Source organism: Alligator sinensis, unplaced genomic scaffold, assembly GCF_000455745.1.
Source record: "Alligator sinensis unplaced genomic scaffold, ASM45574v1 scaffold66_1, whole genome shotgun sequence".
In the NCBI taxonomy this organism is placed as follows: Eukaryota; Metazoa; Chordata; order Crocodylia; family Alligatoridae; genus Alligator; species Alligator sinensis.
In genome coordinates this window covers 929,812-950,048 of record NW_005842484.1, presented here as the reverse complement: position 1 = coordinate 950,048, position 20,237 = coordinate 929,812, and the positions used below count along the sequence as shown (strand labels likewise).

Genomic DNA, 20,237 nt, shown 5'->3' with positions numbered 1-20,237 from the left:
CTTTCACAAGGCAGCCACCTCTACATGTCTTATTCACTTAGAGGAAAAAACATTTCAGAAATAAGCAAGCTGAACCTGCAAATGCCACTTTCAGGTTTCATGTGTACATTTTAGGCACATATGTGCACATACGGTACCTGTTAGAACTGCTGAAAAAGAAAATATCATTTTAGAGAAAAGTTTGTTTTCTCAAAATATCGCATTTACTGGTAAAAAAAAAATGGCTAAATTCATTATTAAATAGCTCATGCAGTGCTTTAAACATAAGCCTTTTGAAATTAAAAGGAAAGATGATCTTCTGATTAAAGGAGACACCATCAATTCAAATTTGGCCCAACTGTTGATTTTGTAAAAAAATAAGCTTTCACAGAACACAAGAGCAGTATAAGCGTTCCCATTTTTAATTACTAATGGAAACAGTTGTTTTGAAGCTCTCTCCCTCTCCAACATTTGCAATTCAAACACTGCAGCACTGAGATCCTTAAAGGGAACCTGACTTCCTTTACTTTGAGCACCAAGCTGAAAGAGCAAGTAAACTGTATTTAAAAAATTCTTCCAATTTTAACAACGTAACGTGTCATCAGCAAAGAGACAGGTAGAAAAGTTTATTTTCATTAGTCTTGGTTTAGTCTGATGCTGTTCTTTTTAAGGGAAATGACAAGGTAGTAAGGTGATCCAGAATGAAATCCTAGCCCTTTGTCAAGTCAATGACTTCTATTCCTGGCTCTAAAGTTTCCTGCATCTCCCCAGGGGAAAGAAACCCCTTACCTTAAATCTGCCAGCCTCAGTTTTCTTATCTGAGGAGAGGAAGCCGAGAGGCTTAGTTCTTGTGTGGAAAGAATTAAAACGCAGCTGTAAGCATTTAGATCTATAGATTGGACATGTACAAAAAACAAAAGGGATGCTAATGAATTTAGTGCTCCAGCCCTCAGCCTACCTGTTTCACAACAGTCTGAAGAAAGGTGGGCTTTGCAGCATATTCAAAATATTAACAAATCCAAACCCTGATAAGCCCAGGGGAAACAAAGCTGCAAAGCCAAGGACCCGTTACAGCAAATATCTTGCCTCAAGCACGAGTTGCTCTGCAGAGGAAAACTGTAGTACTGTGGCAAAGGAAGAGTGACTAAAAATGACCACATTTCTCTTCCAAAATGCCAGCAAATAAAACTAGGTTATGGGAGTCCAGCAAGGTCTTCACAAATGTCCTATTCTAGCTAGTTAAAACAAGTCCATGCACTTTCCAAATTCTTCAGGGCAGGAACACATTCAGTTACATGTTTGTACAGCATTTTGTACAATGACGCCCTTGATCCAGGATTGGAACCCTAGGCACTACTGCAATACAAATAATTAATATTACTTTAAACACAGTAGTACACAGCTTTATTCCAAAGAAGCTACAAACAAAAACCAAAACAAAACAAAAACAAAAACCCAAACAACCCAAGAGTAAAAACCATTTCAAAATTATTGTTTAGAAACAGGAAAGTCCTAAAAATAAATCTGCTCACAGTGCAAGTGTACCTTACTAAGAACGGCACTATCACTTAAAAGTGTCAGAACAGAATGAGCCATTGTATTTCACCCTATTTATCTTCTAAACTGCAAAAAGACTGCCACCCTGTGGACTAAAACCAAGTATATCAACCAAAAGCCAGTGCATTCCATACAGAATAACAATTTTATTTTCATGAAAATGTGGTTTTTTTACCCCGTTAATATAACAAACTGTTCAAATACATGAATTCCACTGTCATTTTGTCTGCAAAAGAAGTAAAACATCTTGCTTCTGAAAGATCAACATCTACATGAAGGCACTGTATGTGTAAAGCTTTCCAAATTACAGGAAAAATTAAGAGACTAAATCAGCTCTCAGTACAGAAACTGTTAACTAGAACAATCACTCAGTTCAGAGACAGATTATTATCTAAGTGCACAGAACAACCCATGCCGTCCTAGGAAAGGCTTGATCAAACAGCATCCACACACAAGGTGGGAACTGCAAGTGGCACATGCTTATATGGACGGCGTGACACTTCCCATCCATTGGACTTCATTTGTATTTGTAAAATCCTTCTCCAGTCTTCTTACCCAGCTTCTTCTCCTCTACTAGTTTGTTCAGCAGTGGGCTGGGAGCAAAAAGAGGATTGTCTGGCTCTGACATATACCACCCTAGTGGGAGAGAAGATGGATGAAGATTAGGGGTGTTTCTTATTATTTGCAAAGAATATGGTTTGACAGAATGTCAGGGGCACAAAGTACTCCTTCCATGGAGCAGAGATCAACTAGGATCAACCCCAGCAATTAGTTACACAGGGTGGGTTTACATGGCAGCCGATGGTGAAATAGCGACATGCTATGTTGCCGTACGGCGTGCTACAGCAACATAGCGACCATGTGTCTACACGTGCTCGCCAGCTATGTCGCCATAGTGGTGTGCTCCCCAGGTATAGTGTGCTGCTACATCACCATAGCGGCAAAATCTACATGTGCACCATGTGCACAGTGCAGTAACTACCCATACTGCACTGTGCTTTAGTACTTCCAAAAAGAAATAGTATAGCACAACACCGTAGCAATGTCACTGTATGGCAATGTGTAGTGCTCCCACAGTGTATTATACACAACACTAAAGGTGTTTACCCAGTGGTCCCTAACCAGCTGAAACACCAAGGAGAGTCTTCATAACACAAAGTAGTTAAAACAAGAGGATGAGAAAGGCAAGAGTGAAAGCAACAGTCACAATTAGAGCACTTAACCTTGAACCAAAGTTTTGACTAGGGGGAAAGCAAGTCACTGGAGTGTACTTTCTGAAAGAAAGTTTAATCTGAGGCAGACCCTTTCAAAACATCAAATGAACATGTCCAAGCCATTTAAATTCTTGTCCTCAGACAATTTATCATTATTTACTTCTCCTTCCATTAATGCAGCCCCCTATTTCTGATGAGAAAAGACAAGTCCAGGACCAACCCAGTATTCAAATATATATCAAAAAAGGAGAAAGGAAAGGCTCCTCTGCCCTAGAAATCTACCATGTACTTGAGAGCTGGTGTCATGAAAGATGTTCCTTATCTAAGCCCCTGCTACCCAAAAGCTGAAGACAAGGTATATAAACTCCAGGATCCCACAGAGATCACCTTGACAAAGCGTCTAATTTGAGACGGCCTGCAAAGGTCACCTCCATTTCCCTTATATGGTACCAGGACGTGTGTAAACTAAGGATTTTGACCCCTTTTAAGGTTTCCTCATTATTTTTCCCCTCCCCAATCTTTTCACCTCCCTACTAGGATGGTGCTTACCTTCAAATGAAGAGGACACACTCAATTCCACAGCAGATGTGTAAGTTCCCTTGTATGACTGCCTCCAGTTAATACAAACCTGCATTCAGAACACGTATGTCCCTACCATGCTGTAATTCCTGTCACATCTCTCTTTGAACCTCAGACCAGCTTTATACTTTTCAATTACTTCAAGAACTGCCACCACCACATTTTCTGGTCACTTTAGCCCTCAAGAGCTACTGACTTGCTTTTATGTAGAGTAAAATCCATTTCCCTAATTGGTACCTGACATGAGTTGCAGTTACCATATCCATTCTAAGGAGGTGGGTTTCTCTCTGCCAAATAACACATACAAACCATTTGGCAAGGCTTCTCTGACTGCTTGGGTCAGAAGGTTTCTTATTTCACTTCATGTGTACGTGTACCATTTCTCCAAGGAAATGTTAGTAACACACAAGAAAACCAGAAGTTTGGGAGGAGTTTAATAGTGAGGGACACTACTTCTCCTTGCATTCTTGATGGAGGAAAGGAACCAGTTTAGCAGATCACCTTCTTTTCCTGTTTCTGTCAACTCAAGAACACATTGTGGCCTGATCTCCACTAGAAATTCAGTACCTTTATGCCAGCAATGATCTATAATTGTGCAGCTACTGCCATGGTAGAAGTAACACTGATTACTAGGGCTCAGGTAACTGTACTAAGTCATGAAAATCTGCTCAAAGCCTGAGCCTTGGCAACATTAGCAACTTGATAGCAATGCTGCTGCACCACTGGTGGCCACTGCTACAGGAAACCAATACACCCAAAGGGAGCCTAAAAGCAGCCACTTGTCAAACTCCTTCCCTGCATCTTACATGCCTGCCTTTGAAAACACTGAGGTGTGTTGTTCCTGAGGCTGACTGATCAACCAGGACTTTCCGGGGGGGGGTCCTTAATCCTTAAATGACAAAGTCACTTAAGCTCATCTTAAAATAACTTGAGTCAGACTTGAGTGCCCACATCCACTTACAATTTAAAGAAAGAAAGAAAGAAAGAAAGAAAGAAAGAAAGAAAGAAAGAAAGAAAGAAAGAAAGAAAGAAAGAAAGAAAGAAAGAAAGAAAGAAAGAAAGAAAGAAAGAAAAACATATATGCAGTACCATCTATAATGTATTTACTGGTATCCAACCCAACATAGTCCAGCAGTTCAATTGGACCCATGGGATAGCCAGCCCCAAGTTTCATAGCAATATCGATATCTTCCTTTGATGCATCTCCTAGAAAAAAGATTGACAGTTTGATGAACAGAGAAGATTCTGCATCTACTTGCCATCACTTATAAATAATTAACACAGTGCTATTTCATGCTGTGCAGCTCTTCACAGAAGTCTTTGCACGTACTACATCCACTAAAACAGGGGTTCATAACGGATTTGCTGTATGCTTACTTCAACACTGTACGTGTGCAGTTATCAGCAGATATATAAGCTTGTAAATACTGAATGGTATAGAAAATAGCACTGACTGTCATCCTAACCATTCTCAAGGACAGATTGAGGCCAAATTCATGGACCCACACATTAGACCTATGAGAAAATTCCAGGAGCCAATTAAAATTCACAGATCCATGGGAGGTCACATGCTAAAATATGGAGACTCAGTAAGCAGAGCAGGCTCAGACAGGTGATTGTAAAATAAAGAGTACAAAGCTGGGCCTTTCCCACAGCAGTCTGCGGGCCCATTTCTCATTTTTACTGACTTTCTCTGTTGCATTACTTGTTTCAATAGAGGCTACTGGGCTGCAGTTGGAAGGAGGGCTGTGATACAAAAGATTACATCAGCCACAGTAAACTGGCAAGACAAGAGGCAGCGGCAGTCATGGCAAAAAAAGCAGAAGGTCTAATACAGGTAACTTTAATCTACTCAAGATTACAGGTAAGAAAAAAGGACAATTCAGCCTCTCAGCCCAGCAGAGAATTTTTAAGTTAAGACCAGGGCAGAATTATTGCAGCCTTCAACCAGTCTGAAGGGGAGATCGAAAGAGGCTGGAGCTAGCCTGTTCTCAGTGGTTGGAGATAACAAAACAAGGAGCAACGATCTCAAGTTGCAGCAAGGGAAGTTTAGGTTAGATGTTAGGAACAATTTTCCACTAGGAGGGTAGTAAAACACTGGAACAGGTTACCCAGAGAGATTGTGGAACCTCCATCCTTGGATGTTTTTAAGGCCTGGCTAGACAAAGCTTGGCTGGGATGATCTAGCTGGGGATGATCCTGCTTTGAGCAGGGGGTTGGACTAGATTCACAGAAGTTTAGGGCTGGAAGGGACCTCATGAACTCATGGGGTCCAGCCCTCCTGAGATGACCACCTGAGATCCCTTCCAGCTCTATGATTCTGTGATTGTAGTGAGAAGAGAAGGGGTGTCTGACAGCAAACTTCTTTTGCCAGTTGCATGAGGTAAGTGGAACATACAGTTGAAGTTAATTTATTAATATAGGATAGAAAGAGACATTGTGGGCCATTGAATTCAGTCCTCTGCTATCACAGACAAGCATGTCAGATAATCCTTTTCATAAATTGCTCAGTTTTGCAAACAAGTTACAAATAACTGAGCAAAATCTGTTCAGAGTAGGTTTTATAAAATCAAGCAAGCATGCAAACAAAAAAAATCCAAAAGAAAACCCCAAGCTTGTTCTACTGTTATTGTGTACATTTGGGGCTTTTTTAAAAGAAAGAATGTTAATTAAAATGCCAAGGTTGCGAGACATGAGGCATTTGATATATAGCTTTATAGTGTGAATCCAAGCAAAATACCTCATGTGGTGTCAAAAGAGGAAAGCAGAGCAGAACTCATGGTGCTCAGGTCAGGTCCCAGAGGACTGGAAAAGGGCCAATGTGGTCCCTATTTTCAAGAAGGGGAGGAAGGAGTTTCTGGGTAATTATAGACCAGTTAGTCTCACCTCTATCCTTGGGAAAATCTTTGAAAAAATTATCAAAGATCACATTTGTGGGAGCCCAGCAGGAAAAATAATGCTGAAGGGCAAGCATCACAGGTTCATAGCAGGTAGATCCTGCCTGACTAACCTTGTTTCTTTTTATGACTGGGTCACAAAATGCTTAGATGCAGAAGTTGAGGCAGATATCATCTACTTGGATTTCATGAAGGCCTTCAATATGATATCTCATCCTGTTCTCATAAACAAACTGAGCTGCTGTTACATAGGTGATTACACAGTCAGATGGGTGGCAAATTGGTTAAGGGTCACACCCAGAGAGTGGTGGTGGACGGATCAGTATCAACCTGGAAAGATGTGGGCAGTGGGGTCCCCCAAGGCTTGGTCCTTGGATCTGTGCTATTCAATGTCTTCATCAGCGATTTAGATAAAGGTGTGTAGAGCACTCTGTCCAAATTCGTGAATGACACAAAATGATGGGGTAAAGTTAACACACTAGTGGAAAGGGACTGAATCCAGGTGAACCTGGACAGGTTGGAAAAGTGGGCGGAAAAGAATAGGATGACGTTCAACAAAGGCAAGTGCAAAGTGATACGTCTAGGGAGAAGGAATCACCAACACACCTATAGGCCAGGGGATGACCTTCTCAGCAGCACAGCAGCAGAAAGGGATCTCAGAGTCATAGCTGACTCCAAGATGAATATGTGATTAAGTAATCAGTAAAGCTAACTACACTCCGTCATGCATTAGCAAGTGCAGCATGAATAGGTTAGGTCCAGGGAAGTGATACTTCCCCCCTCTATGCAGCATTGGTCAGGCCGCAGTTGGAGTACTGCGTCCAGTTCTGGGCACCAAACTTTAAGAGGGATGTGGATAACCATGAGAGGGTCCACAGGAAGACCACTTGTATGGTTAGGGGTCTGCAGGTAAGGCCTTATGAGGAGAGATTGAGGGACCTGGATCTCTTCAGCCTCTGCAAGAGAAGGCTGAGAGGGGATCTTGTGGCCATTTACAAATTAATCAGGGGTGGGGGGGAGCAAGAAATAGGAGATACTCTGCTTACCAGGGCACCCCTTGGAATAACCAGGAACAACAGCCACAAACTGAGAGCGCAAATTTAGGTTAGACATCAGGAAGAACTTCTTTATGGTAAGGGTTGCCAGAATCTGGAATGGGCTTTCAAGGGAGGTGGTACTCTCCCCTACCTTGGGGGGGTCTTTTAAGAGGAGACTGGACAAGCACCTGGCTTGGGTCATATGACTCCAGTGCTCTTTCCTGCTCAGGGCAGGGGGTCAGACTTGATGATCTATTGAGGTCCCTTCCAACCCTAACAACTATGAAACAATGAGAATAAGTGGGCCAACAACAATAATAGTGTCCATTGGGATAGCCAACAAGGACTCTTCCTGAATTAAATGGGAATCTTTCCATCAACTTCCAAATACAATGGATCAAGCTCAAAGCTAAACAAAACGTAAAGGTCCTGATCTTGTGAAATGCAAAATGCCCTATACTCCCAATGAGGCTGATGGGAATTTGGAGTGCTCTGCAGCCTGTAGGTTTCGTTCTTACTCATTCATTCCAACTGCACAATGCTCTGTAATAATCAGGTTGAAAAGTTTGGGATTAGTGTCTGACTTCTGAAATAGGGTAAGACTAACCTGTAGGTTTCATGAAGAGAAAGTGAAATTTTGGCAGCTGCTTAATTTCAACCCAAATTCCATTCTCTCGACTGAACACAACACAAAAGTAAATGGTGGAAGCTGACGAAATTACTTCTACATAGATTAGCATGTCCATTTCCTTTGTTCTCTTAGTCATTTTACTACCTGACCACATACAGAAATGTAAGGTTCGTAACTGCAGGAGTACTCCCTGTCCTATGAATGAACTAAATAAATTAGTACTGTGATTAGAAGGGTAACAGTGGGCAGGTCTACACAAGACACTAACTGCGCAGTAGCCTAATACTATGACACAGTAGCATGCACAGAAAAAAACATGCTAAAACGCTACTGTGCCATAGCATTAGGCTACCAATAGAATTCTACATGAGCCAGCCTAACTTACTGGAGTTCTTGGTTTTTCAGTACAAAGACTGCCACCTAAAATGCTCATAATAAAGCACCTATTTAAATAATTGTTTACATTGTCTCATTAGTGGAATTAATCCTATGCAAAACTAGAAATGGATCAGGGTCTTTAAATCAATGAGTACTCTGAATGATTTAGGAATACAAGGATTGACCCTTTTCATGCTTAATATAGTCAGGAACATACCCTAGATTCTCCACTATGCTGAGGATCACCACAAAGGTTATGATACGATTAACTATTTAATATGCGGCTACAGAGAATCTAAGTCAAACGATGGCATGATGTCAACCAACTTCCTAAACTGACTTTTTAAACAGTTAAAAATCTATTAATAAATGTTAACGAGCCTAGGCAATTTGTAATCTTCAACCAAAAAAAGGCCAAACAGAAGAGAGCTGAAATCAAAATACTGCTGTTTTAACAAAGCAGAGCAGATTTTAATATACATTGTGTGTCATTTTTTTCTTTAAATCTAAAATATCTGCTGTCTCCTGAAGTATATATCATTTAACAAAGGCATCTCCTTAACACACGAGAACACCCACATACTGTATTCCAAATTGTGATATTTTAGCAGAAGAAAAAGTCCCCCCTCACCCAATCCTTTGCCTTTCAAGTCACTTTAATTTGCTCTATTCTCCCTTTGAGATGTAATTAGGTACATTTGTTGATGGATAAACAAGTAGTGTTGATTTAAATGCTTCCTGCAGATCAAACCATCACTTCCATAAACTATAAAAGGGGATTTTTAATATTTAAAGCATATTTGCTGCAATCCTGATAATGGAGTGCTTTCATCTAAGAGGAAATGGTGCTTTCAAAAACAAAACATTTGAAACGATATTTTTAATAACATGAAGCTATGAACAGAATGCCAGAAATAAGAACAATTACCCTCACTAACTTGCTCTTTATCCATACATGTTGCTAGCTTTTTTCTCTTAAAAAAGAAAAAAAAATCAATTTATGTTTTTAAAGTTAACTGGGTCTGACTCCAGAAATACATTTTTCCTCTTACCCCCCTGAATCCAATTACAAAACAACAAGCCCTACCACAGAAGTTCCCAAAGCACTAAGACTAGGGGATGGGGCAGAAAATAAGCTGGAAGGGTTTCTAGCCCAATAACCTCTTCCCATCACTTCTACACCTTCAGCACTTCCTGAACCCCAAGAAAAGTGCCACAAGCAATTAGAATTGATAACTCGGCATCAAAGATCACTTAGCCTTTAGAAATGAGGATGGGAAGTCCTTTCAGCTGCATTTATTGGCTAATACTTGACATGATCCCAAGCCCCTTTTTATCATTACACCAATACTTAAGAAAGCAAAGGCCTGTAAGAATCCCAGCATGTCTAGCAGAGTAACGTTTCAACAGCCCCTGAAGTAAATGCCACTGACAAATACCTCTCTCATAAAGCCGGACTGCTTCCATCAGGTATGGCACTAGGAGACGGTTTACAATAAATCCAGGAGTATCCTGTAAGAAAAATTGAGATCTAAGAAAGACAGGCAAGGATTTTTGTGAGTAATATCTTTTGTTGGACCACCTGCATAGTTGGGATAGATTCACATAGGCTTTTGGGCACAAGGTGCCCTTATTCAGGTCTGAGAAGGAAGCCAACGCAGCTTGAGCTGAATAATAGATAGAACAATGGCCTGCATAAAAGTCCACATGTAAATAAAAACAGTCTGCTTAGAAAAGCAGGGCTGTAAAATAGGAGAAGAGGGACAGAAAAATTCTAAATAAGTCATCTGTACCAGCAAAATTGTACTGCAAATTTAATAGAATAGAGATGCAAGTTTCACTTTGTTCTGGATGGCCCTTTTCCTCCCTATGTGATTTACTCCACTGTTTTTGTGAAATGGGGAGCAGTGAGCAGGCATGACTGATGAACATAAAGCTGCCTCACTCCAGCCCTTCAGTCACTTTAAACAATGCAATTTTGCTTCTTAGAAAATATCTACCATTTAGAAAAATTCTGCCAATAGTGATTTGGGGGTTCTTAAGGAAGAGAAATTCTTCCTAGTATATTTCTTACTAGAGATGTGCCTGCTCTTGCTGTTTATTCAAATTTCTAGGACAGCATAATCACTTCAACAGTGAACACCAATGCCACAAGCATATGATGGCAATCTGGGATGAGGAAGGCACCAGAAGCTAGTTAACTCCTATGCAATAACGATCGTGCTTTAATGTAAGCTTCTATAATAATCAAAAATGCAGACACAAGATCAGGAATACTGATAAGAAAGAGAACATAAAAAATATGGAGTACTACATATCCTAGGCTTATTAAATATGCTGCCACCATTCTCAGATAGTTATATTTAATACCACTATCTAATCTAATACTACTCTGCAGAACTCAAAGCATTTTCCAAAGAGCAGCGAACACAGTATAACCTGGATTTCTGATGTCCAGGTGGCATGCAACCTGCTTAGTTTGTGGTGGGTTGTTGAATTAAGAATGAGCCACTCCAGCTCAGCTGCTGCCTGCTGCAGCTTTTCCTTCAAAGGGTGCTGCTTCTCCAATCAGCTGGAGCACAGCCACAGTCTGCACAATTAATCGGAGAAGTGGTGCCCTTTGAAATAAGAGCCACAGCAAACAGCTGGTACATTTGCACAGTCCCATGCAGCTGTTTGCTGCAGCTATATATATTTCTGGCTAGACTGACAACTAGACTGTATTGTAGTACAAACTGATTTTGTGGCTGAGGAAAATTAAATTATAGAGGGGTGAAACAACTGGCCTAAGGTCATACTTCCAGAGGCCTTCGTTCATGGAACACAAAGTCTTTTATAAACAATGTAGATAAAGAAGGCAGATTCAGCAAGGATTGTCCACACTTGAGAGTGGAAAACTGAAACATTTTAAAACATGCCAGGACTGCAAAGTGATTCTGTGGTACAGATGGAAATAGCATGTCCTGAAAGTTTGACTACCATTAATTACTAGACAATGATTCCCCTAACCTCCTGGCCCCCAGAAGTGCTCTATAGCAGCTGTTCCCAAACTGTGGGTGTCACAACCCCAAACAGGGTTGCAACAACAGCAGATGGGCTCACAATAAATATGTCCTCTATTTCTGCACCCACAGTGGGGTGCAGCTGGGCCAGACCAACTCTAGGCAGGAGCCGCCACTGCAGCCCAGTGGGTGGGACCCGCTGTGAAAGGGAGTGATGCACCACCATGGCCACCAAGGTGAGGCACGGCAGCAGGTGCAGCAGCGCAGAGTTATGCCCACGCTGTTGCTGGGTGAGCAGGGGTCACCTTAGCTTGGCAACCATGGCTGCACAGCGTGGCACCCCCTCCCTCCTGTGTCAGGTCCTGGCCACTGGGCTGCAGAGTACCTTGGTGGTGGGATGGCAGCAGGGCAGGGAGCCCCAAGCCTGCAGCAGGCAGCACCGCATCTCCGCCCCACTCCCCCAGGCTCTGCTCCGGCTGTGCTGCCCGCAGGGGAGGGGATTGGGCAGGGTTGGGGGTGGGCACCAGGCTCTGCACTCTGCTTTGACTGCAACAGCTACTGCCTCCCGCCAACAGCCTTGGGCGCTGCTGAGTGGGGGGGAGTGAGGGGCACTGGCAGGGCCAGGGGGCTGTGGGTGGGGACTCAGGGGCACCTGGGGTTGTGCGGTGCTGCGGGTTGGGAATGAGAGGCCATGCTGAGGAAATGGGGTCATGCTGAGGAAAACTTTGGGAAGCACTGTCCTAGAGGCAAGGGACAAAATCTGTGGCAAGAAGCAGTGACAACTAATACTGGTCTTACTCCTGTAGAAGTGGAACAATATACATCCACAGTACAGAACCAAACTGCAACACAACACACAGCCTGGTTGTGCCTCAAGGTTTGGAAGAAAGGAAGCCTGGATTCCATAGGAAAGGCTTTCTGCTCCTTTGGAGAGACTAGTACTGGAGTGAACTGGGGCAGCAAATGATAATCTCTGATCTGCACTTAGTTTGCCATTTTCCAAAAGACAGCCAGAGCCACTCCATTCAAAGGAGAATATGACAGATTTGGAGCCTCTCTTTCTTCCACTGACTTTTTTTTTTTAATAAAGCAAAATGTTCCCTTCAATAGGGCTGTTTCATGGGAAAGCACAATCTGGGCCAGAAGCAGAGCAGAAAATTGTCCCTGTGTTCATATGCTATGAGTTTATGTGGAAACGCACCACCTGAATGATGAAGAGTTTTCATAATGAGCACACTTGAACTCTTCTGATTATTGCACATCACTCCTTCTGCTGGATCTACTTGCCTTGCAAGATACTGCAGTCTTTCCCAGTACTTTGGTGAAATCCATGAGCGACTCAAAAGTCTTTTGGCTGGTCATTGGTGTCTTGACAATCTAACAAAAGAACCAACATATTCAGCTAGAACATCAGATTCTCTGTCACCTCCTGCTGTACCAGTGATTAGATTGACAATTCAGGATGTTCTCTGGAACAGTCACACTAAACTAATCAGTGATACATGGAATGAACACAAAATCCTAATTTAAAGCACACTCCACATCTTGAAATCAAAATGTTCTGGTTAGAGTTAGTCGCTCACCTGGCTTAAAGCATAGAGCCCATCTCTTTACAACTCTATTGCAAAAGTTACTCTACAGACAGTGTAAAAACCTTCAGAAATCACAGCCCCTGCTAGCTTGGGAAACATGCTGACAACATTTGAGATCCCCATTTATACATAGCTCTTGATAGAAAGGGTGTAACCCGGTTTCTGTAGCCAGCGTAAACAGGAGGACAGACACAGATACTGTATTATATCAACACTTGCATTCTAAAAAGCATCCTAATTTAGTAATTTCCATTTTTCAAAACTTTATGACCCTTTTAGAAGCATGAGAGTAAAAAAGGCCCCAAATTATTTTCCTTGGCAATTAGGTCTTCTCCATATGGAAAACATGGATTTTTCTAAAGACTTCAATGCACCCTGAATTCAGTATGGTATTTTTTTGCTTAAAACTTACCAGAAATAATAACTAACATAACTCTGCAAACAAAACCTGTGGATTAGCTTGAGCTCCCAATGCTGTAACTTGAGAATTCCTACATAAACTGTGAAGAGTAAATTACATCATCATGACATGCCATGGCAGTGGAACTGAGTCTCTTAAACAGAGATGACTAATGGTAAGGCCAACAAAGATACAGTAAGAACCAGGCACCTGAAAAATTGTTTCTAAGCAGTAAAGTGGCAAAATGTCTGATTTGAAGTTAGATCTAAAGTGTCTGGGACTTTCACATGAGATTGTAGCCATTTCAGGGAAGGTCAAATTTGTTTTACCTCTCATGATTTTGAAGTCTAAAGCTTGAAGGATTTCAGATCGTCAAAGGATATATTCCCCAACCTTTGGCTCTCTTCTTACTAGGAAGAGAGCATTGGAGACTTAGGCAGATAAGAGATTCAGCAGAAAGTTTTTGCACAGACTACACAGAAACTAGTCCCTCTGAGCAGTCTTAAAGGGGATTTGTAACAGATTTTACTCAGCATCACAAATCTCTTTAGAATGCAGTTGTAACCCCTGACTTGGTACAGCACGTCCAGAATTCCAACTGCTTATCCCTAAAGGCTTATTAGTGAGAAGGGGTCAAATGCGCATCGTACTGCAGAATCTGAAAAGAGGTCTAAGTAATTTTTGTTCAGTGCTAACACCTAGTGCAGTGGCACAAATATGTGCTTTCCAGATACAGTGTCATTTATCTAGACATTCTGTTCTCAGTTCCCTCCTTTTCTTTCCCAAATAATCTTCAGTTCTCCAATAGCAGATCAGACAATTCAAGTAGATTTCTGTGTTAGAACTGCAATAGGCTTCTCAGGCTTTTGTTCATCTGAGGTAGGGACACTAAATGAAGTTGACCGTATGAGGTCGTTTAAGGAAAACAAAATCTTTAAAAACCACAAGATCATCATCTCTGTTTGGACAATAAAGATCCCAAGACACTTTTGAAAAAAGCAAGGCTTCCTTACAGGGTCTTTGACCAAAATATGCACACCTTTCAACGACCATATTTACTTAAATACAAAATGATCTCCCTCCCCATAATTAGATTCTATATATGGATAATTTATATATTTGTTATAATTTTCCATGTACAGAATCTAATTATTGGATGTTTGCCTTGAATTTGTTCCCCTCCCACTGCTACAGCAGGGAAAATAAATCTGGGGGGTCAGGTAGCTCTTTGCTCTCTGCTTCCCCTCAACTTTTCCCCTGACAGCCCCTTCTCCCTCCCCTTACTGCCAGTCCCTGCTCTCCCTCAACAGGTGGAAATAAGGAGCAAATTTGAAAACAATAAACTTGAAATTAAACATGGCTACAGGAATTTGAAAATAGTACCCACTATCTGATGGCCCCGGGAGCATGGAAAGAATGGGGGGGACAAGCCAGGCCAAAAAATGTCCCCCTCTGACCTCATATCCAGCTGCTTGGGCATGTATGTAGTAGAGCACATTGCTGGGAACATAAGGGCTGCCAAAGAGCAGGGAGTGGTCATAGCTGGGTGCCACTTGCCTGTGGGACATGAGGGTGCCCAGTAGGAAGAGGAGCAATTGCGTACCTCCTGTCACACGGGCTGGCCACTATGTCACTGTGGTGAAGAATCACTGGTATAGAGAGACTCTGAGGTGTTTTTATATTTGAAAAATGTTGTTTTTAGAAAATTCAGATGGACAGATGATTTCAGAAGGGAATTCCTGTCTTATCCCTATTCTTACTGTGTAAGCATCACAGGTAAAAAAAATTACTTATTGCTTGGTTGTTATTTTTTGGTGGAAAAGGGAGAAAGAAAACCATCAGTTTCATTATAACACAACAATCATTTTTCACATGCTCTTGTATACGCCTACAAGATTATACTCTGAACAGCAATGCAAATTCATGTTATAGCAAACCACGCATATATACATGTCCTTACATGAAGGTCAATTACATTATTTTAAAGACATATTTCATGCATTACGAAATTGAGAAAAAACCTAAGCTTGGCATCAGAACTATTTCAAAATCTACAGACAATTCACCTGGATCATTGCAAAAGCATAGCCTGTAAAGAATCCTAAGGATTGGGTTAGGACATTCTGAAGTTCTCCAAAAATGGGTTAGGGGACTGACAAGATTATGAAACCCTTCACCTCTATAATGTTAATTTATATCCAACCCAGGCTTGTGGTTAACATTTCTTTTCCAGTTGTCTGCATTTATTTCTCCTGCTTCAGCAAGCATGGGTAGTCTCTGTACAGTTCTTATCAGGTAGCCTCCCATGTGGCTAAAACCATCATCATAGTCAAAATGTGTACCTGCAGTTTCAGCATAGAGACCAATCAACCTTAGAATCTTAATAGTTAGAGATCAAGGAAAATTTCCTAACTAGTTCTAATTTCCTGACTAACTAGTCTATCATCTGCCTCACCTTCTTATCCTTAGAGATAACTTATCCTGGCCAAAAGGGCTGCATGCTGGGATACATTCTGCAACACTATAATTTTTTTTAGAGTACTGTAAGACACTTACCTCTACAAGCTTCATTACAGGCACTGGATTAAAGAAATGGAGGCCACTAAACCGGTCCTGCCTGGTAGTAGAGTTGGCCAACTGTGTGATTTGTAAGGATGAAGTATTGCTTGCAAATATGGTATGTCTGGTAGGGAAAAAAGCATGGATTGTGTGAATGACATCTATCTTTCTGAGAGCAAAGAGGCCTGTACTCTATACAAACTTACTATGGGTAATCTTTTTTTTGAGTTAGTCTTTGAAGTAACCCCACACTGGGCCTTTTGTTGATTTTCTCCATAATGTATTTCAAAATTCGCACCCCCTTCCTCCCCCCACACACGCAGAGACACCAATTACTAATGGTTAAGCTTGCTGTTGGAAAGGCGATGTGAATTCTTGACCCCAGGAATAATATACTGGGCACATCACTGAATCAAGAAAAGATGAGCTATCTTTCTCCCCATCTCAGGAAAATCACATTCAAGATAAAGACACGAAGTTTGGCTTCCAGCACTGTCAAGAAATAAAGGACTACTATATTCACTACATTGACCTAGGATTTTTTATTAAATTTTATACAAGAGAATAAAGCCACTGGCACAAATATTTTTTCATGACATTTGCAACTTGTCACAAATGTGCTCTGAGGACTTCTTGACAGAGGGTCTTACGTATATTTAGAACATCTGTATATATGCATCTAATAACATACACATATATTAGATGCATGTATATCGCAAATGTCTTATTTTAGTCTTTATACATGTCCATCTTGCATATGGTTTCTTATACAAAACATTTGTGACCATGATATATACATATTTACTCGGTTCTAAGATGAGAGCCCCCATGTAACATGGGGGAGCCCCTTGTCTTAAAATCGAGCACGAGGTTGGAGTGGGGGCAAGTGAATGCTGCGGCTCAAGCTCCAGCCCCTATCCGGGATCAGGGCTATAGCTGCAGCTGCTGCCTGCCCCCCTCCCCCTACCATCTCCTCCCTCATACAGCCTCTTCTCCCCCTCTTGCCCTTGCTCTGCACTGGCAAACACCGAGTATGGCCCCAGTCTGGCTCTGCAGCAGCAGTGCACAACCCATAGGGCTGCTACAGGGGCTGAGCTGGGCCATGCTTAATGCCCCAGGCTAGAGCAGGGATGGAGCCTCCTGGCACAGAGCAAGGGTAAGAGGAGAGGAGGGCAGAGGCTGGGGGGCCGGCACAAGCTATCTCCCTGCAGTGGTGGAGGGGATTAATTAAAAACAACCTCTAATAATTAGATTCTATGCATGGAAAATTATAACAAATTTATAAATTTTTCATGTCTTGAATCTAATTATGAGGGGTCATTTTAAATTCAGGGTCTTCTTAGATTCACATAACTATGGCATATGTTACATGTTAAATGTGCTCTAAGGCCTTCCTGACGCTATATACATTTAGAACATTGCTATATATGCATGAGAGAGAGAGAGAGAGAGAGAGAGCGTGTAAAATTTGGAAGCATATATAACAATGTTCCCAATGTATATAGGGCCCTCAGTCAACAAGGCCTCAGAGCACTTTTAACTCATAACAGCACTAGTTACAAATTGGAAACTCTAAGGCAGAAAATAATTAAATAGGTTTGTGGGACATGAGGGTGCCCAGTAGGAAGAGGAGCAATTGCGTACCTCCTGTCACACGGGCTGGCCACTATGTCACTGTGGTGAAGAATCACTGGTATAGAGAGACTCTGAGGTGTTTTTATATTTGAAAAATGTTGTTTTTAGAAAATTCAGATGGACAGATGATTTCAGAAGGGAATTCCTGTCTTATCCCTATTCTTACTGTGTAAGCATCACAGGTAAAAAAAATTACTTATTGCTTGGTTGTTATTTTTTGGTGGAAAAGGGAGAAAGAAAACCATCAGTTTCATTATAACACAACAATCATTTTTCACATGCTCTTGTATACGCCTACAAGATTATACTCTGAACAGCAATGCAAATTCATGTTATAGCAAACCACGCATATATACATGTCCTTACATGAAGGTCAATTACATTATTTTAAAGACATATTTCATGCATTACGAAATTGAGAAAAAACCTAAGCTTGGCATCAGAACTATTTCAAAATCTACAGACAATTCACCTGGATCATTGCAAAAGCATAGCCTGTAAAGAATCCTAAGGATTGGGTTAGGACATTCTGAAGTTCTCCAAAAATGGGTTAGGGGACTGACAAGATTATGAAACCCTTCACCTCTATAATGTTAATTTATATCCAACCCAGGCTTGTGGTTAACATTTCTTTTCCAGTTGTCTGCATTTATTTCTCCTGCTTCAGCAAGCATGGGTAGTCTCTGTACAGTTCTTATCAGGTAGCCTCCCATGTGGCTAAAACCATCATCATAGTCAAAATGTGTACCTGCAGTTTCAGCATAGAGACCAATCAACCTTAGAATCTTAATAGTTAGAGATCAAGGAAAATTTCCTAACTAGTTCTAATTTCCTGACTAACTAGTCTATCATCTGCCTCACCTTCTTATCCTTAGAGATAACTTATCCTGGCCAAAAGGGCTGCATGCTGGGATACATTCTGCAACACTATAATTTTTTTTAGAGTACTGTAAGACACTTACCTCTACAAGCTTCATTACAGGCACTGGATTAAAGAAATGGAGGCCACTAAACCGGTCCTGCCTGGTAGTAGAGTTGGCCAACTGTGTGATTTGTAAGGATGAAGTATTGCTTGCAAATATGGTATGTCTGGTAGGGAAAAAAGCATGGATTGTGTGAATGACATCTATCTTTCTGAGAGCAAAGAGGCCTGTACTCTATACAAACTTACTATGGGTAATCTTTTTTTTGAGTTAGTCTTTGAAGTAACCCCACACTGGGCCTTTTGTTGATTTTCTCCATAATGTATTTCAAAATTCGCACCCCCTTCCTCCCCCCACACACGCAGAGACACCAATTACTAATGGTTAAGCTTGCTGTTGGAAAGGCGATGTGAATTCTTGACCCCAGGAATAATATACTGGGCACATCACTGAATCAAGAAAAGATGAGCTATCTTTCTCCCCATCTCAGGAAAATCACATTCAAGATAAAGACACGAAGTTTGGCTTCCAGCACTGTCAAGAAATAAAGGACTACTATATTCACTACATTGACCTAGGATTTTTTATTAAATTTTATACAAGAGAATAAAGCCACTGGCACAAATATTTTTTCATGACATTTGCAACTTGTCACAAATGTGCTCTGAGGACTTCTTGACAGAGGGTCTTACGTATATTTAGAACATCTGTATATATGCATCTAATAACATACACATATATTAGATGCATGTATATCGCAAATGTCTTATTTTAGTCTTTATACATGTCCATCTTGCATATGGTTTCTTATACAAAACATTTGTGACCATGATATATACATATTTACTCGGTTCTAAGATGAGAGCCCCCATGTAACATGGGGGAGCCCCTTGTCTTAAAATCGAGCACGAGGTTGGAGTGGGGGCAAGTGAATGCTGCGGCTCAAGCTCCAGCCCCTATCCGGGATCAGGGCTATAGCTGCAGCTGCTGCCTGCCCCCCTCCCCCTACCATCTCCTCCCTCATACAGCCTCTTCTCCCCCTCTTGCCCTTGCTCTGCACTGGCAAACACCGAGTATGGCCCCAGTCTGGCTCTGCAGCAGCAGTGCACAACCCATAGGGCTGCTACAGGGGCTGAGCTGGGCCATGCTTAATGCCCCAGGCTAGAGCAGGGATGGAGCCTCCTGGCACAGAGCAAGGGTAAGAGGAGAGGAGGGCAGAGGCTGGGGGGCCGGCACAAGCTATCTCCCTGCAGTGGTGGAGGGGATTAATTAAAAACAACCTCTAATAATTAGATTCTATGCATGGAAAATTATAACAAATTTATAAATTTTTCATGTCTTGAATCTAATTATGAGGGGTCATTTTAAATTCAGGGTCTTCTTAGATTCACATAACTATGGCATATGTTACATGTTAAATGTGCTCTAAGGCCTTCCTGACGCTATATACATTTAGAACATTGCTATATATGCATGAGAGAGAGAGAGAGAGAGAGAGAGCGTGTAAAATTTGGAAGCATATATAACAATGTTCCCAATGTATATAGGGCCCTCAGTCAACAAGGCCTCAGAGCACTTTTAACTCATAACAGCACTAGTTACAAATTGGAAACTCTAAGGCAGAAAATAATTAAATAGGTTGGTCTGCACCACACAGTCACAAAGACTCCCTTCCAGACAATATCCTATTAGGTCAGGCAAGCATTATTATGCAATTACATTTAATGAAATATAAACCAAATTCCAGGACAGGTAAGAGTTTTGAGGAAATTGTCCCCCCAGCTCCCGAGTCAAAAGAGCACGTTGGATTTTAGGGAGGAATTAAGCCACCCCCCCAAACCTCCAAATAAACTG

At 41.4% G+C, this 20,237-nt stretch overlaps 1 protein-coding gene across 1 annotated transcript in view; it reads right to left on the bottom strand.

The window, feature by feature from the left end:
• Positions 1-1,662: 1,662 nt before the first annotated feature.
• The window catches only part of HADH (hydroxyacyl-CoA dehydrogenase), a 61,852-nt gene continuing 43,277 nt past the window's right edge, over positions 1,663-20,237 (bottom strand). The window contains exons 5-9 of the mRNA XM_025212776.1: positions 18,423-18,549; positions 12,562-12,651; positions 9,712-9,784; positions 4,419-4,535; positions 1,663-2,172 (exon numbers count right to left, since the gene is read on the bottom strand). Of these exons, the coding sequence (XP_025068561.1) occupies positions 2,054-2,172; positions 4,419-4,535; positions 9,712-9,784; positions 12,562-12,651; positions 18,423-18,549 (526 nt within the window). The 3' untranslated portion in view covers positions 1,663-2,053. The remainder of the gene's footprint in view (positions 2,173-4,418; positions 4,536-9,711; positions 9,785-12,561; positions 12,652-18,422; positions 18,550-20,237) is intronic.